The sequence below is a fragment of the Chlorocebus sabaeus genome, chromosome 25 (assembly GCF_047675955.1).
Source record: "Chlorocebus sabaeus isolate Y175 chromosome 25, mChlSab1.0.hap1, whole genome shotgun sequence".
Taxonomy (NCBI): Eukaryota; Metazoa; Chordata; class Mammalia; order Primates; family Cercopithecidae; genus Chlorocebus; species Chlorocebus sabaeus.
In genome coordinates this window covers 1,037,131-1,057,063 of record NC_132928.1, presented here as the reverse complement: position 1 = coordinate 1,057,063, position 19,933 = coordinate 1,037,131, and the positions used below count along the sequence as shown (strand labels likewise).

At 48.1% G+C, this 19,933-nt stretch overlaps 1 protein-coding gene across 1 annotated transcript; it reads right to left on the bottom strand.

Annotated features, from left to right (window-relative positions):
• Positions 1-944: 944 nt before the first annotated feature.
• Positions 945-18,398, bottom strand: H3-4 (H3.4 histone, cluster member). Its single transcript, XM_073011453.1, has one exon. It carries the CDS (start codon positions 2,625-2,627, stop codon positions 2,217-2,219), a length of 411 nt encoding a protein of 136 aa, XP_072867554.1. The 5' UTR covers positions 2,628-18,398; the 3' UTR covers positions 945-2,216.
• Positions 18,399-19,933: the final 1,535 nt, after the last annotated feature.

The following is a 19,933-nucleotide window of genomic DNA, read 5'->3' as shown; positions in this document are numbered from 1 at the left end:
GATGGCTTGAGCCCAGGAGTTCGAGGCTGGCCACTATGCTCATGTCTGTGAATAGCCACTGCACTCCAACCTGGGCAGCATGGCAAGACCCTGTCTCTGAAAAAACAAAACAAAAAGGGAAAACTTAAATTTATCCCAAAAGAGTCTAGTATTGAAAGTCAGAACTGACTTTCAAAACCAGAACACAGCTCTCCCTGAATATTCTAGGCTTTCTGGATAGCTCTCCAAGGATCTGGCACTCATAAGTTTAAATACATCCTGAGATTTAAAAGGTATGCTGTTCAGTTGTGTGTGTACTAATAAATTGATGAAGCTTTTGAATTTTGAGTCTACAGGCTATAAATTGGGTTCAAAGAGACTTATAAAATCCACTGTTGCCTATGGATAGCGTTTTGTGCACACCCCTTGCTATGTATAAGAGCATCTTTTACTATCATTGCTTCTACACACAATACAGGCCCCCTTCACTCAAGCATAAGCACCTTGAAAGCAGAGTGGGCAGCAGCCCACTCTGGGATTGGATTTTATTCCCACAGGAAATGGATTTTATTCCCTCCGTGATCCCAGCATGGGGTAGTGCTTGGCTTCATTCAGTTTAATAAAGCCTTTAACAAATAAATGATTCCAACCTGTACCAGAGGGAGACAATCCCTACATCCTTATCCTCACAGCCATCCTCAGGTTTTCCCGACATAAGTCTACTATTGGATCTGTGGCCTGCTGCCCTAGCTGTAGGATTTCTCAGCAAGTTGGTCTCTGTGTCTCTCATCCCCAGAGCACTGCCAGACTACTTTGTGGCGCTGGGAAGCCTGTTTCAAAGTGCCGGGCACATGGGCCACCCCTGTCTGCGACTGCTCAGTAAGCTGACTTCCAGGGCAGAGTGCCCTCTTTGAACTTTAGGCTGGGGTTTCCCAGTATTGATTTCACTTAGGCTGAATTAACAATGCACATGCCTGGCTGGGCTTCTCACACACAACTAGCTAGTCATCTACCCTAACAGAAGATAGGGTGAATTAACAACATACATGACTAGCCAGCCTTTTAACTGAATGGGAGATTGGGTATGTTAACACATACAATGACGTGGATTTCTAACTGGAGATGGGCCAACATCACAGCTACATATGTGTGTGCACATGGGCACACGTGCACGCACGCATACACACACACACACCCCTAGCCAGCCTTCTAACCTAATGGGAGATAGCCCAAGTTAACAAGATATACAACTAGCCAGCTTTCTAAATTAACAGGAGGTAGGCTGAGTTAACACACACAAGTAGCTGGACTTTGTTTTTTTTATTTTTGGTTTTGAGACTGAGTCTCACTCTGTTGCCCATGCTGGAGTTCAGTGGCATGATCTTGGCTCACTGCAACGTCTGTCTCCTGGGTTCAAGCAGTTCTCCTGGCTCAGCATCCCAAGTAGCTGGGATTACGGGCATGTGCCACCACACCTGGCTAATTTTTGTCTTTTTAGTAGAGATGGGGTTTCACCATGTTGACCAGGCAGGTCTGGAACTCCTGACCTCAGGTGATCCACCCGCCTTGGCCTCCCAAAGTGCTGGGATTACAGACGTGAGCTGCCATGCTGGTGAAGTAGCTGGACTTCTAACTGAAAATAGGCCAAGATAACACATACTACTTGCTGGCCTTAACAGGCTGTCTAGGTAGAAGACTTGCTGGACTGGTAACCTCACTGGAAAGAAGCTGTGTGTACACACACACACACACACACACACACGCAGGACTTGTAACAATTTGAAAGAGGCTGAGCTGAGAACACACAAGACCAGCCAGCCTTCCAACCTAACTGTAGATAGGCTGAGTTGACACAACTAGCTGGGGTTGCTTACCTAACTGGAGATAGGCCAGTTACGCTACCCTCAACACCCCGTCCCCAAACAGACCAACCATGATTCTTATCTAAAGGGATAGGCCAAGTTAGCACCACACACGACTAGCTGGACTTGTAATTGGAGACAGGCTGGGAGGTAACGCGCATGAGTAGCTGGCCTCCTAACTGGACAGGGTGAACACAGGATTCACCAGCCTCCCACCCTAATCAGAATTAGGTAAGCTAGCACCAGCCAGTGGAAGGAACCCCCAAAACCCAAGAGCCTGGCTTGCTACAGCAACTCTTCCAACCAGGTGGGTGGCTCTTAAAAGAGCCTTTGGGGTGAACGTTGCGCAACCTCTCAGGTGGCGAGATGGCCCTCCTAGGCCCGCTCCCCATGGATACAGCGTGCCAGCTGGATGTCCTTGGGCATGATGGTGACCCGTTTGGCGTGGATGGCACACAGGTTGGTGTCCTCGAACAGCCCAACCAGGTAAGACTCGCACGCCTCATGCAGCGCCATCACGGCCGAGCTCTGGAAGCGCAGGTCGGTCTTAAAGTCCTGGGCGATCTCGCGCACCAGCCGCTGGAAGGGCAGCTTGCGGATTAGCAGCTCAGTGGACTTCTGGTAGCGGCGGATCTCGCCAAGCGCCACCGTGCCAGGTCGGTAGCGGTGCGGCTTCTTCACGCCGCCAGTGGCAGGTGTGCTCTTGCGAGCCACCTTAGTGGCCAGCTGCTTGCGTGGCGCCTTGCCACCCGTCGACTTGCGCGCAGTCTGCTTGGTTCGGGCCATGAATTTGAAACTGTTGTCTTTGCTGTGTCCTCTGACCAGACCTCAGCTGATTGACCACTTTTATAGAACTTGCCGCGTTTTCATTGGCTGGCCTCAGGTGGCGTGATGGCCCCCTACTCTCTGATTGGTCCACAGGGCACGCCACTCGGCGGCCTCTCCCTTATATTCGTGCTTGTTGGTCGTGGCCACCAGAGCTAGCACCAGCGTTGTGAAGGGTTGATGCGGGTAGGCCACGGCGGTGGAGATCATCTCTCTCTAGCACAAGCTTCCTCGTGTCTCCTCAGCAATCCTCTTCTCCCTTCCTCATGACTTGGGTGGGAAGAGCCTTCCAGAAGCCAGCATGTGGCATTCCACTTTTTTTTAAAATTAATTTTTAAAAAATTTTTTGAAATGGAGTTTAACTCTTGTTGCCCAGGCTGGAGTGCAATGGCGCGATCTCTGCTCACTGCAACCTCTACCTCCCAGGTTCAAGCGATTCTTCTGCCTCAGCCTACCAAGTAACTGGGATTACAGGGATTACAGGTATCCACCACAAAGAGATGGGTTTTCACCATATTGGCCAGGCTGGTCTCAAACTCCTGACCTCAGGTGATCCACCTGCCTCAGCCTCCCAAAGTGCTGGGATTACAGGCATGAGCCACCAGGCCCAGCTGGCATTCCACTTTTTTTTTTTTTTTTTGAGACAGAGTCTCGGTCTGTTGCCCAGGCTGGAGTGCAGTGGCGCAGTCCCGGCTCACTGCAAGCTCCGCTTCCAGGGTTCACGCCATTCTCCTGCCTCAGCCTCCCAAATAACTGGGACTACAGGCGCCCACCACCACACCCGGCTAATTTTGTTTTGTATTTTTAGTAGAGACAGGGTTTCACCATGTTAGCCAAGATGATCTCAATCTCCTGACCTCGTGATCCACCTGCCTCAGCCTCCCAAAATGCTGGGATTACAGGCGTGAGCCACTGCGCCCAGCCGGCATTCCACTTTTACACAGTGATACAGCTCTGGGATCCAGCCAGAGTTAAAGGAATCTTCCACTTTTTATGACCTGCAAAGAACTCCCTTTGCTATATGGCTCAGATGAGCCTTAGGATGCTGAAGAAGGTAAAGATATGCCTTTCTGGCATATTAACTCTTTTGAGATAAAGGCACTTAAAAAAAAAAAAAAAAAAAAAAAAGGAGGGAGGTGTAGGAAGATCATTCTGAATTTCTTGTTGTTTCTTAAAGGCAAGAAATAGAATTCCCCTATGAAAGATGTTCTCCTTATAGTAAAAGGAAGGGAACGTTCTTATTATCAAGGACCAGAAGGTGGAAGCTTCCAAATCTCCTCCAACTCTGAAGCTGAAATTTGATCCCTAAAGTTAGAGCCGGGGCTCAGTGGGAGGTGTGTGGGTCCTGGAGGTGTCACCCTCTGAATAGAGTCCTGCCCTCCTTTAGGGTGAGTTCTCACTGTTGGTTCCCTGAAGAGCTGGTTGTTGAAAAGAGCCTGGCACTCCCCTCCCCTCTCTCTCTGGCTTCCTCTCTTGTGCGGTCCTGTGACCTCTGCACACACATGGGTTCCCCTTCACCTTCTACCATGAGCAGAAGCAGCCAGAGGCCCTCACCAGAAGCAGAGGTGGGCCCTATATTTGCTTCCTTCCATTCTCCCTCCCTCCCTTCCTTTCTTTCTCCCTCCTTCCCTCCCTTTCTCTCTCCCTTCCTCCCTCCTTCGCTCCCTTTCTTCCTTCCTTCCTTTCTTTTTATCTTCTTCCCTCCCCTCCCCTCCCCTCCCCTCCTTCTTTTTTCAGTCTTGCTGTGTTGCCCAGGCCCCTCCTACCTCAGCCTCCCAAGTAGCTGGGACCACATCCAGCTAATTTTTAAATTTTTTGTAGAGATGGGCTGTCATTATGTTGACCACGCTGGTCTTGAATTCCTGAGTTCAACTGATCCCCCAACCTTGGCCTCCCAAAGTGCTAGGATTACAGGCTTGAGCCACCATGCTGGGCCACCGTGCTTTTTTTGTTTTTTTGACCTGAGTCTCACCCTGTTGCCCAGGCTGGAGTGCAGTGGCGTGATCTCAGTCCACTGCAACGTCCGCCTCCCGGGAAGTTCAAGCAACTCTCCTGCCTCAGCCTCCCGAGTAGCTGGGATTATAGGCGTGAGCCACTGCACCCAGCCACCATGCTTCTTGTACAGCCTGGGAAACCATAAGCCAAATAAACCTTTTTTTTTTTTTTCAATAAATCATCCAGCCTCAGGTATTCCTTTAACAACACGAAACAGACTAAGACAGAAGCCAAGAGCAATCTATACAAACAAACTTTATTAAACTAACCCTTATCTTCCTAATTGTTGCCACAGTTACTACTCTTTGTTCAACCTAGTGTGTAAGCATTTTGACCTAGTCATTTCTTCACCCCATTGACTATCCTCACCCAAGCCCCGTGGCCTTATCAAATCTCACAACTTACTAGTGTTTGTCCACCTCTGTATATAAGTGACCCTAACTGCCTCTTTGCATCTTCATTTCCTTATGAGGGCTCCTGTGTCACATTAAATTTGTATTAAATAACTGTATGTTTTTCTTCTGCTCATCTCTCTAATGTCAGTCTAATTCTTGGGCCCAGCCTGGACCCTAAGATAAGGGAGGTAGAATTCTGCCTCCCCTACAGCGTGACATGTTGTTGATGCATGACAGGCCCACTGTCTTGGTCTGTTTTGCATTGCTGTAAAGGAATACCAGAGGCTGGGTTATTTATCAAAACATTTTTTAGCTTATGGTTCTGCAGGCTCTATAAGAAGCAAGGCTCCAGCATCTGCTTCTGATGTGGCCCTCAGGAATCCTCCACGCATGATGGAAGATGAAGGGGAGCCCCTGTGTGCAGAGGTCACAGGGAAAGAGAGAGGAGGAGGTACTGGGCTCTTTTTAACAACCAGCTTTGGCAGGAACTAATAGAGCAAGAACTCCACTCCCCACGAGGGAGGGCAGGAGTCTATTCATGAAGGATCTGCCCCCAGGACCTAAGCACCTCCCACCAGGTTGCACCTCCAACACTGGAGATTAAATTTCAACATGAGAATTAATGAGACAAATACCTTATTCAAACTATAGCACCCACTACATTGCCATCTTTGTCTTATCAATTACTACCTGAACCCCTTGTCCCCATGGGTCAATCCACACAAGGTGCTTGTTTGCCCAGCCTTGGTTCAGCTTCTCCCCTCCCCCAGGGCCCTGATGTTTGGCCCCTCCTGGAGCAGGCCAGGCTCAGGGTAAAGTATCCTCAATCTCTTGTCCCCTCAGCCACCCTTCACCCCACTTCCCAGACCTGGTTCTTTCCAGCCTCATTCATTCCTCCCTGTATGAGAAAACTCCTTTGCGTCACCTTTGAGAGCTTGCAGACCTTATGGTCAATGCTTTCTTCCTATTGTAGTATTCTGGTGTCTCCTGTTGCGATATCCTTTTGCATAAAGATCTCTGCTTACTAAGTCTGGATTGGTTTTTTTATTGGACAGTGGTTTTTACACAGAAGGCCTGCTGCTGTCTGCTCATCGGGTCTGGTTGGCTGGTCAGACATGTGGAAGGACCCTAGGACCATCCACCTGTGAAGTCCACCCAGGCTCACCCCTGGTGTAAACGATGTGGAGTCTGACCTGGCCAGACCAGATGCTGCTCAACCCTTTAACTGCCTGTGAGGATTTGGACACGTTCGATCTTCCTGGAGCTGTCTCTCACTCGAGAGGGGCAGCCTTGGGACCCTCCAGGTGTCCTTAGGGCTAATGGGGCTGATGATGGGCGGATGATGGATTACCAGCAGCTACTGCGACCTCCCCAGGAGCACCTGCAGCGACCTCCCCAGGAGCACCTGCAAAGCAGCCCTTTCTGCCTCATGACTCTGCCCAGGCCTCTCTGCGGAGCGTGGCACAGGCTTGGCCAGTTCTCTGAGTGCATCCAAGAGGCTCATAGGTTTTGGGCATATGTCTGCGACCTCACTTTTCCAGTCATAAGGGCTTTTGCCTTTAGATTCTCAGGGGCTTTGAGCCCCCAAACCACCCAGACATAGCACAGGATGCCACCTGGTTCTATGTGTCTGAGCAAACAAATGCACACTCACACGAAGCACAGAATGCAGGGCTGCCTAAATGTGGACCCACCCACCCCTGGCAAGGCTTGAGAACAGCCTCTATATTACATGTAAAAGCTCTTTTTAGATGATCAGCTGAACAGTTCATTTTCTTGATCTCCAATCATTGTGTTCTATGTTGTTAAAACCCCCAGAAGGACCAAGACCCAGAGAAAAATGTCCCCTGAAAACTTCCCAAGAGGAGAGGTTTCCTCTGCAAACTGAAGAAAGTGTGAGATATAAACATTCCCCCCAAGGAACTGGTCTGTCAAGGCTGCACGCATTCGGTAAATCAGTGTGTGTTCTCTGTCTCCTTATTCTCTCTGCTCATGGTTTTGTATATACAGCTGAGGCAATAATGGGCCTTGTGTCCTCTTGTTAAAGTTCTTTGAGATTTGGGGGTCCTACATGGTTGGTCATGTTGCATCATCTCTAGGAGCACTCCTATCAGCAAACAACATGCTATCGCTTCTCCAATTTATCAATTGGCATTTCTCCTTAGTCTGGGCAGCAGCAAGGCTGAAACCATCTGAACTTTCACAAACTCACTGTAAGCGCAGAGAGGGGGTCTTACAGGAACAGGCACTCCTTCTAGGTCGGGGGTAAAAAGTGCACAAAGCAATGGTGAGCTCTGTCCTCCAAAGACTCTTGCAAAGCCAGTGTGCCCTAGGGTTTCCCACTGTTTGTTAGAAAGAATGCCTTCTCTCTCCATCCAATGTGCCCTTCCATCTGGCACCCCACTTCTCCGGGCCACTCTGCAGGAAACTCCATCAGTAGGAAGCATTTTCTTGAGTTCTGTACTTCAAATATGCTATGGGTGCAGCCACATTCCTTGTTGATGATAGTCAGGGTTAGTTTCAAAGGGTTCTAGTTGGCACAGGGATTTCTGAATCTACAAGACAAAAATGTGGAGAGAAAATAAGTTAGTATAAAAAAACAAGGGGAATAGCTGACAATACCAGCTCCTAGTGTGACTGTTGATTTTGTGCACTCGGGCCGACCCCCTCCTCCTCCTTAATGGTATAATACACATGGTAACTACGATGGGATTCTTGATAGAAAGGAGGAAATGCAGATGAGGAATTTCATTCTTTGTGAAAGTCTGAACTATTGACACAGAGTATGCAATCTTATGTTCTCTCCTGAGTCTTAGAAATCCCAGAAAGGCTATTTGATAGAAATCAGCATCCTCACCTGGAACTGTACTAAATGGATACAGCCTGGATGAGTACAGCAAGGTAAAAGGGATGAAGTGCTTATCTCTTTTTCATGTCAGGGGAGTGCTGAAGCTCTCATATAGTAACTTTCTCCTTCTTTACACAGATTATGTGTATTTAGTAGTAACTGTGCACCATCAATTCATAATACCAACAAAAACATTGTCTAGACAGGGCTTCAGATATGCCCTGTCTATTCTTACGAATTCCAGAAGCCAACTGGGCGTGGTGGCTCACACCTGTAATTCCAGCATTTTGGGAGGCCGAGGAGGCCGGATCACAAGGTCAGGAGTTCAAGACCAGCCTGGCCAATATAGTGAAACCCAGTCTCTAGTAAAAATACCAAACTTAGCTGGGCATGGTGGCATGTACCTGTAATCCCAAGTACTCAGGAAGCTGAGGCAGGAGAATTGCTTGAACCCAGGAGGCGGAGGTCACAGTGAGCAGAGATAACGCCACTGCACTCCAGCCTGGGCGACAGAGCAAGACTCCGTGTCAAAAAAAAAAAAAAGAATTCCAGAAGCCTCTATTAACCCAAACTATTCTGGCTACCTCTAAAACAGACTTTGCGTTCATTTTCTATTGTTGCCATAACATGTTACCACAAATATAGTGGGTTAAACCAAAGCCCATTTATTGTCATACAGCCCTGGAGGTGGAAAGTCCAGATCACCCTGTGGGCAGTACTGGTACCCTCTGAGGCCTCTCTCCTTAGCTTGCAGGTGGCCATCTTCTCTCTGTGACTCCTCACATTGTCTTCCTTCTGAGCGTGTCTCTGTGTCCAAATTTCCCTTTTATCAGGACACCAGTCCCACTGAATTAAGACCTACCCTAATGACCTCCTTTCAGCTACCTCTGTGAACACCCTATCTCTAAATAAAGTCACATTCTGAGGTGCTGGGGGCCAGGACATATTTATTTCCAATATTCATGTAAATTTTGTGGTGTGACATAATTCAGCCTATAGCACACAGTCACTATAGATGTGAGATCTCATAGAATCACCACAAACAGCAAAATTGACCCCTGATCACAGTTGTCAAACAAACCTAGCCATGGGCCTTTGAGGGAATCCCCCTGCGGTCAGCTGCCTCTAAGATGCCCGAAGGATTCCTGCCTCCTGGTGTTTGTGCCTGTGGGCGGTCCACACCCCTTGACTTACTGACTGGTTTAAATAAGTGGGTTCTGGCAGTAGTGATGACACTTGTGGGATTAGGTTATAGAAAGACCTTGGCTTCTCACGGGGGGTTCCCTCCCGCTCTCCCTGGGTGGCTCCGTCTGGGGAAGCTGGCAGCCAGGCTGTGTGCAGCCCAGAACAGAAACCCACAGGAATGAGTCTAAAAGTGGACCTTGGCTGGGCCCGGTGGCTCATGCCTGTAATCCTAGCACTTTGGGAAGCCAAGGCAGGTGGATCACCTGAGGTCAGGAGTTTGAGACCAGCCTGGCCAACATGGTGAAACCCCATCTCTACTAAAAATACAAAAATTAGCTGGGTGTGGTGACATGTCTGTAATCTCAGCTACTTGAGAGGCTGAGGCAGAAGAATCGCTTAAACTTGGGAGGCCGAGGTTGCAGTGAGCCGAGATCACGCCGCTGCACTCCAGCCTGGGCGACAGACTGGGGTCTCCATCTCAAAACACAAATTAAATAAAGTAAAAAATAAATAAATAAATAAATAAATAAATAAATAAATAAATAAAACTGGATCTTGAAGCCGCTGACAGTCACAGGCCAGAGGCTAGGGGCAGGTTCTGCCTGAGTCAGGTCTGAGATGACTCCAGCCCTGGACAGTGCTGATGGCAGCCTTCTGACAGCCCCTGGGCCACAGGCCCCACCTAGGCAGCACTGCAATTCCTGGCTGCCACACAGACACTGTGGGACAATACATATACGTTGTCTGGAGCTGCTAAGTTTTGGGGGTAATTTCTCAGGCAAATGTTACCTCCTTTCTAGACCAGGTCAGCCATATGTTGGATTTCTATTTGGTTAAAACCGCGAGTCACTTTGTAAATATCAAAATCTGCCTTATGTACCCTTTGGCCCCTAAATCAAGCCGTTAAGCAATGAGAACCTGAAACTTCAAGGAGTTTTATAGCCAGTGAATAAAAGAAAGTTCCTTTTAGGATAGTTGGGATAATAAAGCAATGTCAGCTTTTTATTATAGACTTCTAAATTATCTCTAGTGTGCTAAATCAGGGACTTGGATTCCCACATTAGCCAGGATTTAGGGATGAACTGCCAACAAACAACCCCACAACCACAAATTGGCCTTTCCTGCCTGTGGGTCTGTGAATGGCAACAGGGCCCCCAAATGAAAGGGGGATGCTCAGGTGCAATTAGTGCACCTCTCATTTGGGGATTCTTAGTTTAGGAGTGAGGGAATGCTACTCATCCCATTGAAAGAGGTGGGGAGTCAGCATTAGCTGGACCATATTAAATCTAAAGGAGCCCAAATCTTTGTCACAATAATTCATTATTCTTCATTCCACACTCAATGTACATTGCTCTTGAAAGATAGAATATCCTCTCCAAAGGATGCCACCCCTTCCCCAAAGGATGCCACCCCTTCCCCAAAGGATGCCACACCCTTCCCAAATGATGCCACACCCTCTCCAAAGGATGCCACACCCTCCCCAAAGGATGCCACCCCTTCCCAAATGATGCCACCCCTCCCCAAAGGATGCTACCCCTCCCCAAAGGATGCCACCCCTCCCCAAAGGATGCCACACCCTTCCCAAATGATGCCACACCCTCTCCAAAGGATGCCACACCCTCCCCAAAGGATGCCACACCCTCTTCAAAGGATGCCACCCCTCCCCAACCAATGTCACCTCTCCTCAAAAATGCCACACCTTCTCCAAAGGATGCTACCCCTCCTCAAATGATGCTATCCCCTCTCCAAAGGATGCCAACCCTCCTCAAACGATGCCACCCCATCTCCAAAGGATGCCACCCCTCCCGAAATGATGCCACCCCCCTCCAAAGGATGCCCCCTCCTCTCCTAAGGATGCCATTCGCTCCCCAAATGATACCACCCCCCTCCAAAGGATGGCACCTCCTCTGTAGAGTGTGCCATCCCCTCCCCAAAGGATGCCACCCCACCAAAGGATGCCACCCCTTCCCAAATGATGCCACACCCTCTCCAAAGGATGCCACCCCATTTCTAAAAGGTGCCACCCTCCTCAAGGGATGCCACCCTTTCCCCAAAGGATGTCACTTTGGCACAAGGATTATTTGGAGCTGAAGGCCAATAATAATCTGTTGTAGAGAAACAACGGATGCAAAAAAGCTTTCTGCTCACCCCTATTTTCCTAAAAACAGGACAAAATGGACAAAGTTGTCTTTGTCTCTCTACCAAGAAGGAATCAATTTAATCATGTGAGATGACTTTAGACCCTTATCAGCCAGGAGACAGCACCAGTGAAATCTGCGTGCCAGGCCTTACTCGCAGGCCCTCTCCACCGCTGCTTCCCGTAACTCCCCTCCTCTGCATCTTTCACTCTTTGCCTTAGCTGAAGGTGCTACACAGGCCGGAGTTCTCTAGCTGAACTAAGGAAACGTCCTGCAGCAACAGTATTTGTTAGAATGTTGGGGTGCTCAGGCCTCCGAAACAGAACCTCTCTCTCTGATCTTTTCCCACCCTGCTTTTACCTACTCCTTTTGCTCCCCATGCAGGCCACAGAAACGAAAACTGTAATCTTTCCCCACCTTTCTGTCTTGGACCTGGCCATAAGGACATTTTCTGACTTCCCTTTTCTGACTGTGGGTCATAAGACTCCCAGTTCAGAGAGGGTCCTGCCCCATACCCAGGAGGAAGGATGCTGCCCAGAGAGGCCAAGAAGAGTCTGAATACATGGGGTCTGCTGGGGTTCCCCGCTCAGTCTGTTGGGGTTACATCACACACTTTCTGTCCAGTCACATTTCTACACAGCTGTCTTCTACCATGTCCATCCAATGAGGTCTCCATAAAAGGCCCAAGGGGATGGGTTTTGGGGGCTTCTGGAGGGCTCAGCACGTGGGGGCTTGCAGGAAGGGTGAGGGAGAATTCATTTGCAGGCTGGGAGGGTGGCGCAGCCCAACTCCCCTGGGTCAGAAGGTCCTGTGCTTGGACCTTTGCAGACCTCTCCCTCTGCATCCCTTCATCTGGTTATTTGTAGCCTTAAGCTATTCTTTAAATAAACAGATAAATGTAAGTAAGTGTTTCTCTAGTTTTATGAGCCGCTCTAACAAATTAATCAAGCTTAAAGAGGGGCTCGTGGGAACCCCAACTTACAGCTTGTCAGAAGTTCTGGAGGCTTGGACTTGCCCATGGTGTCCATGGAGGCAGCCTCGGGGACTGAGCCCTCAACCTATGGGATCTGACGCAATCTCCAGGTAGATACTGTCTGAATTTGTTTATTTATTTAGTTTTTTTAAATTGTTATGATTATTTTGAGATGGGGTCTTGCTCTGTTGCTGAGGCTGGAGAGCAGTGGTGATACCCTAGCTCACTGCAGCCTGGAACTCCTGGGCTCAAGCGATCCTACTTCAGCCTCCTGAGTAACTGGGACTACAGGCGTGCACCACCATGCTCACCTACTTATTTTATTCTTGTAGAGACAGAGTCTTGCTATGTTGCCCAGACTGGTCTCCAATTCCTGGGCTCAAGCAATTCCCTCCCACCTCTGCCTCCCAAAGCTGGGATTACCAAGGCATGAGCCACTGTGCCTGGCTGGAGTCATAATTAAATTGGATTCAAGGACACCTAACTGGTGCCCACTACAACGCTGGTTGGTTGCTTGCTTGCTGATAGGGAGAAATCCTTACACGTTTGGTCACAGATGTCTTCTGTGTTCGTTGTTGTGTTGTGAGATCAGAGGAAAAACAGTTGTTTTTTTTCTGCATCAGAGGACACAAATATTCAGACCATAGCAGCTGTGGCAGGAATTTGGCACTCTATTCCAGCCAATGCCTGAAGACTGGTCCAGGCTCTTCCTTTCCTAGAGCATTTACTGAAACCAGCTCACAACTGGGAATGCTTCCTCTGGCGCTTTGAGATGTCTGTGTATCTCCTACAATCCAGCAGTGGCTCCTCAAGAGCCATTCCTTTGAAACCAGGAGGGAGAAGACCTCAGTCTCTGCTAGAAGGTAGAATCCTGACTTTGGGCCTAGCTGGTTAGCAGATGCAGATGGTCTCATCTGATTGGCACAGAGCCCTCGCTCACCCCATCTCCTTCCCTTTAAGACACCCCACTACCCCTGCACAAATTAAAATGGAGGCGGCTCTGTACTGACTGCAGCTGGCACTGAATGGAAATCTGTTTTCACTGCTTTAATGTCCAGCTTTATCTTTGCGTTAACTGAGAAAAGCACAGGATCTATAAACTGGAAATGCAGATTTCATTTCTTGTAAAGGGTTACAGCCTGCAAGGTGGCCATCCCTCGGGCAGGGAAGCGCAGCCTCAACCAAACCCAACCAAGCCCAGGCACTTTGGGGGAGGGAGGAGTTGGGGCAGGAGCTCTGTGCTTGTTTGGCTTTGCCAAACACACATATTCCACAGCCTATGGGAAGGCTATGCAGATCCGTGAGGGCGGCCCTCACATATGTTCACAGAACACACATGCACATGACATGTGATGCATGCTTATCTTGGGTTGGAGGCTTCACATGTAAATGTATTCCAATTAGGTCTTTCAAGGACTCAAAGGTGCTCAAGTGCACAGCCTCTGTAAACTGGCCAGGACTAGCCCAAGGTTGTGGTCTCTCATCAGGAGAAAGCTCTTGAAGTTGTGTCTTGTCCAGTGAATGCTGCCGCCATGGCTGGGGGTCAGAGAGTCAGCCACTGTGAGCTGGGTAAGCTGCAATTGTCTTAATATTGCTTAGCTGGAGGCTGGTGGTTCTTTAGCTGCTGGAGTACAAGAAAACCCTTGCAGCAGTGAGAACATGGTTTATTCTTCAAGTGTAGGGTGCTGACTTAACCCTTAGGTCTTGTTTACAATTTGGCAACTTATTGCCACAAAGACTCCATCCTGTGTCTATGTTTTTAAAAAAAATTCTCTTAATCTCACCTGGACTGTCTCTATGTTAACATGAATGCTGTCAGTTGTGTCTAAACCTCAACAGAAAGGAGTATAATGAGATGTGTCTGACTCCCATCCTATCATGGCCAGAAACTCAGTTTTTAAGGTTCTATGGGGTCCCTTTTACCAATAGAGTGTCTGTGCAGTTGGTTGGGGGTGCTTAGGATTTTATTTTTAGTTTACAGTCTCTAAATCAGGAGACACAGACCGGCTGGCCTATTTGTAGATATGCCAATTAGCATCCAGTGAAGGCTGGCTCTGGGTTTATGTGAAATGAGGAGGGTGAAACCCCAACCTGCAAGACCTTGGGCCCAAACTGCAGTAGCAACAATGCCAAAGTTGCAGCATTTTTCGTAAAACAACTCTCACGTATTATTTTCCTTGAATTGCTTGTCATAGCAAGTGCGGAAGATTCACCGGAACCATCAGGCAGAACCACACATTTGTTTTCAGAAATGTCTTTCCTTTCTTTCCACAACGTTGCTTTGGCCTAAATGTTTGTGTCAGAGATGTGTGAACCAGAGCAACTCCATCTTGAATAGGGGCTGGGTAAAATAAGGCTGAGACCTGCTGGGCTGCATTCCCAGGAGATTAAGGAGGTTAAGGTATTCTAATTCACAGGATGCGATAGGAGGTTAGCACGAGATATGGGTCATAAAGATGCTGCTGATAAAACGGGTTGCAGTAGAGAAGCCACCCCAAACCCACCAAAACCAAGATAGCGATGAGAGTGACCTCTGGTCATCCTCACTGCTACACTCCCATCAGTGCTATGACAGTTTATAAATGCCATGGCAACATCTGGAAGGTACTCTATATGATCTAAAAAGGGGAACAACCCTCAGCTCTGGGAAGTGGCCACACCTTTCCTGGGAAATTCATGAATAATCCCCACCTTATTTAGCATATAATCAAGAAATAAACATAAAAATGGGCAACCAGCAGACCATGCCACTGCTCTGCCTATAAATTAGTCATTTTTTTATTCCTTTACTTTCTTAATAAATGTGCTTTCACTTTACTCTATGGATTTGCCTCAAATTCTTTCTTGCACCAGATCCAATAACCCTTTTTTGGGGTTTGGATTGGGACCCCTTTCCTGCAACATTTGTGTCCCCAGCCCAAACTTATCTGTGGAAGCTCCAACCCTCAATATGAGGATGGCATAGGAGGTTGGGCCTTCGGTCATCAGGGTGGAGCCCTCACTGATGGGATTAGGGCCCCTGTAAAAGGGACCCCAGAGAGCTGCCTTACCCCTTCCATCACATGAGGTTGCAACCACAAGCCTGCCCTCTACAGCCCAGAAGAGGACCTTCACCAGACCCCAGCCCTGCTGACACCTTCATCTTGAACTTTCAGCCTTCAGACTGTGAGCAAAAATTCTACTGTATACAAATTGCCCAGTCTCTGTTTTGTCGTAGCAGCTTGAAGTGACTGAAACAAATGTCCTTGCTCGAGGATGAGGCATCAGCATTATCATGGAAGGACTACCAATGATCATGGTGACTTTTTTCTTCTTTATTTCTTTAAACTGACAAAAATTGTACATATGGCATACAAGGTGATGTTTTGAAATATGTATTATATTTGGAATATGGATTGGGGAATGGCTAAATCAAGCTAATTAACAGACATTGCCTCACATATTTATTTGTGGTGACAACACCTAAAATCTGCTCTCTTAGGAATTTTCATGTACTACATTGCTGTGAATTATAGTCACTGTGTTGCACATTAGATGTCTTGAACTGACTCCTCCTGTGTTGCTGAAATTGCATGCCCTTTAGTCAGCGTCTCTAGCCCCCAGACCCTGGTGACCATCATTCCACTCTCTGCTTTATGATATCAACCTCTTTAGATTCCACATAGAAGTGAGATTATGCAGTGTTTGTCTTTCTATATCTGGCTAATTTCACTTAACATAATGTTCTCATTTCACCCCTGTTGTCCCAAATGAGGGAATTTCATTATGTTTTAAGGCCGGAATAGTATTTCATTGTGCATATGTACCACATTTTCTTTACCCATTCATCCGACAATGGATACATAGGTTAGCTCCATGTCTTAGTTATTGTAAATGGTGCTGCAGTGAACATGGTGCAGATCTCTCTTCTGGATACGGATTTTATTTCCTTTAGATATATCCCTAGCAGTGGGGTTGCTGTATCATTTGGGAGTTCTATTTTGAATTTAATAATATTTTCCATAATAACTGTACTATCATGGTGATTTTGAAGATCAGTATATCTCCACAGGGTAGACATCTACACCATCATTAAAAAAAGAGAACAGTGGCCAGGCGTGGGGGCTCATGCCTGTAATCCCAGCACTTTGGGAGGTTGAGGCAGGCAGATCACAAGGTCAGGGGTTCGAGACCAGCCCGGCCAACATTGTGAAACCCCATTTCTACTAAAGATACAAAAAATTAGCCAGGCATGGTGACGCAGTGCCTGTAGTCCCAGCTACTTGGGAGGCTGAGGCAGGAGAATCGCTTGAACCCAGGAGGCAGAGGTTGTAGTGAGCCGAGACTGTGCCATTGCACTCCAGCCTGGGAGACAGGGTGAGACTCTGTCTAAAAAAAAAAAAGAGAGAGAGAACAGTGAAAATGAGAGACAAAAGCAGCTGATTCCCAGCTTCAATTTTGTCTATAATACTAATTTTCATGAAGAGCAACATAAACCCCTTGGAGTGCAGTTAAGTCCATATCTGGAATAAAAAAAAACAAAAACTAAAAACAAAACAAAACACCCATGGTAGGTCTGAAATAACTTTTTGCTGTCAGAAAGCAAAGATGAGCCGGGTGCCAGTGGTTCACAACTGTAATCCCAGCACTTTGGGACGCTGAGGTTAGAGGATGGCTTGAGCCCAGGAGTTCAAGGCCATCCTGGGCAATACAGGGAGACTCCGTCTACAAAACAAAACAAAAAACAAAACAAAAACAAAAAAACAAAAACATGCACACACGCGCACACACACACAAAACCAAAACCAATTAGGTGCTGTGGTGCTCACCTGTAGTACCAGCTACTTGGGAGCCTGAGGCCGGAGGATCGCTTGAGCCAGGAGTTTTGAGTCCACAGTGAGCCTGATTAGGCGGCAGAGCTAGACCCCGTCTCAGCAAAACAAAAACAAAGCAAAAACAAAAGCAAAGATGCTTCCAACAATCAGGGTGACCCCAAAAGGACAGCAGCGTTTTCAAAATACCTCCCTGGGCCTGCAGTGTGACCATTTGAGCATTAAAAACAACCATACAAATGGTTAATTAGAACATGTCTCATTTATAAAAGGAGGAAAGTTAACATACGTTTCTAATAATAAGACAACAAAAGTATGGAAATAACATTGTGTTGAATTTTTATTGATTTTGTTTAAAAGGATCGCGTTGACACATATGGGGGTTTTGTTTCTTTAAGTTCATGTCTGTTTATATAAAGTTTAGGTCTGGGTGTGTGTGTATATCTGTGTAAGCAGGAAAGAGTGAACCAAATCGAGAACCCGGGACAAATGCACTTGAGAAGGGGCGATGGGCGGGCCAGGCTCGCCCGGGCTGAGTGCTGAGGAGGGGGCGCGTCCCACCCATGCAAGCCCAGAACAAAGGCGCCTGTCACTCGTCACTCCCCACGCGGGCTGGCTCTGGAAAGCCCAAGGGAAAAAAGCCTCACTTTCAGGAGGAATAAGCCTCAGCCCATGTATCTAGGGAACACGCGATGCTGCGAGAAACCAGTGACTTAACGCGTGTAAAACTAGGAGAACATCGGAGGTTCTGACCCCGGAGGAGGAGCAGACCCGAGGCAGCTGCAGCGGCAGCGTGCGGAGACTCAGAGGGTGGAATATGCAACCAACGCAACCTGGCCCAGAGGTTTTGAATTGACCAATTGGGAGACGTCCCCTAGAATGAATAAGGGTCTCAAAGTCTTAGCGTTTTATGCAGAGTAGCAACCACCCAGCCCTGGGAACCTGAGCCTGCACAACCCAGTAGAAAGCAACAGTGACCGTCCCCGGCGCCCGGCATCCCTGCGCCCCGCACCCCTGTATCCCCGGCTCCTCTGCAGCTGTACAGCCTGCACTGCAGCGCCCCGCAGTCCCGCTGTCTGCTGCATCGCGCAGGTCTCCAAGACCGATCCCGGCTTGGAGGGGCTCTGCGGCCCTGGGCCTGTGCGCCTTTGCGGCCAGGAGGGTCATTTTCATGCCTAAGGACCCGCCCCTTGCACGCAACCTCAGGTAGCCAGCCGGAAATGGCGTCCAGGGCTCCAAATGACATCTCTTTTCACATTTCAGCAAAACAACCGCACGCTTTCTCCCCAGATGGCCTCTGTGACCCTGAAAATGCCCGCTCCCTCCAAGTCCCTGGGCAATTGCTGGAATGCATCTCAGAGCCTAAGCGGGGCGGAGGAGGGGTATGTGCTTGGGCCACTAATTTTATTTTCCTGGAAACCTTTTTCCAGTCCAAATCGGAGTCAGCTCCTCTCACTCTTGTAGAAAAGGGTCCCGTGGGGGCGGGGCGGGGAGGGTTGGGGCCCAGCGGGGTGCGGGGGGAGGCGGTCAGCACACCACCCTCCCGCCCTTTGTTTTGCTATTGGAGTTCAATTTCATTCCTTCTCCGTCTTCCATTAACCAGAGAGGAAAGGAATCGTTTGAATTTTGTTTTTAAGTTCATCAAATATCCATTTAGCATCTACTATGTGCCAGGCATAGCTGTTAGTACTTGGGGTGAACGCATCATATGAAAACATGCGTCCCTGGAGCTTGCAATTAAGTGGAGGAGGCGGTGAGAGTAAACGTGAGGTGATGGCACAGTGTTGGAGGGGTTTCCACTATAGGCAGAGGGCACCAGGAGGCCGGTGGTCGCACAGAACAGGGAAGGCTGCAGTTGGAGAGCCAACCTGGAGGAGCAGCCGCCATAAGGCCCAGAGTGCGAAGACGCTGCCTCTAAGAGCAGTAGAGGGGACCTGGAGCTGGAGGGTTGGAAGAAGGGTGGTCACAGGCAAGCAGAAGGGGGCCTCAGAAAGACTGGACCTTGTTTTGAGTTTTTGGAGGAACCTCCGTCCTGTTTTCCCTGATGGCTGCACCAGTTTACGTTCCCCTGTTACGAAGGATCCCTTGTCTCCACATCGTGACCAACACTTATTGTCTCTTGTCTTTTTGATGGTAGCCATTCTATCAGGTGTTCGGAGACATTTCATTCTGATTCTGATATGCATTTTCCTGAATTTTTTTTTTTTTTTTGCGACAGGACCTCCCTCTGTGGCCCAGGCTGTAGTGCAGTGGTGCAATCTCGACTCACTGCAGCCTAGACTTCCCCGGCTCAAGGGATACTCTCGTCTCAGCCTCTGGACTAGATGGGACCACAGGAACCGCCACGCACCGCTGATTAAAAAAATTTTTTTTTTGTATAGAGGGAGTCTTCCTAAGTTGCCCAGGCTGGTCTCCAAAGCCTGGGCTCTAGCAATCCTCCCACCTCAGCCTCTGGGATTACAGGCATGAGCCACCGCACGGACCCTCCTTGACTAGTAATGTTGAACACCTATTGATATACCTGTTGGCCATATGTCTGTCTTCTTGGGAGAAATGCCTATTTAGGTCCTTTTTCTATTTTTACAGTTAGGTTATTTGGTCCTTGTTTTGTTTTGTTTTTGCTATTAAGTTGTAGGAGCTCTTATATATTTTGGGTATTGACCCCTTACCAGATGTATGGTTTGCAAATGTTTTCACCCATCCATAGGTTGCCTTTTAATTTTGTTGATCCAGCCATCTCACTTCTGAGTATTTGCCCAAAGGAAATAAAATCACTGTCATAAAGAGATACTTGCATTCCCATGTTCATTACAGCACTATTCACAATAGCTGAGATACAGAAACAACCTGAATGTCCATCAGTGAATGAATAAAGAAAATGTGGTATAGATATTATTGTTATATGCTATACTATACTATAAT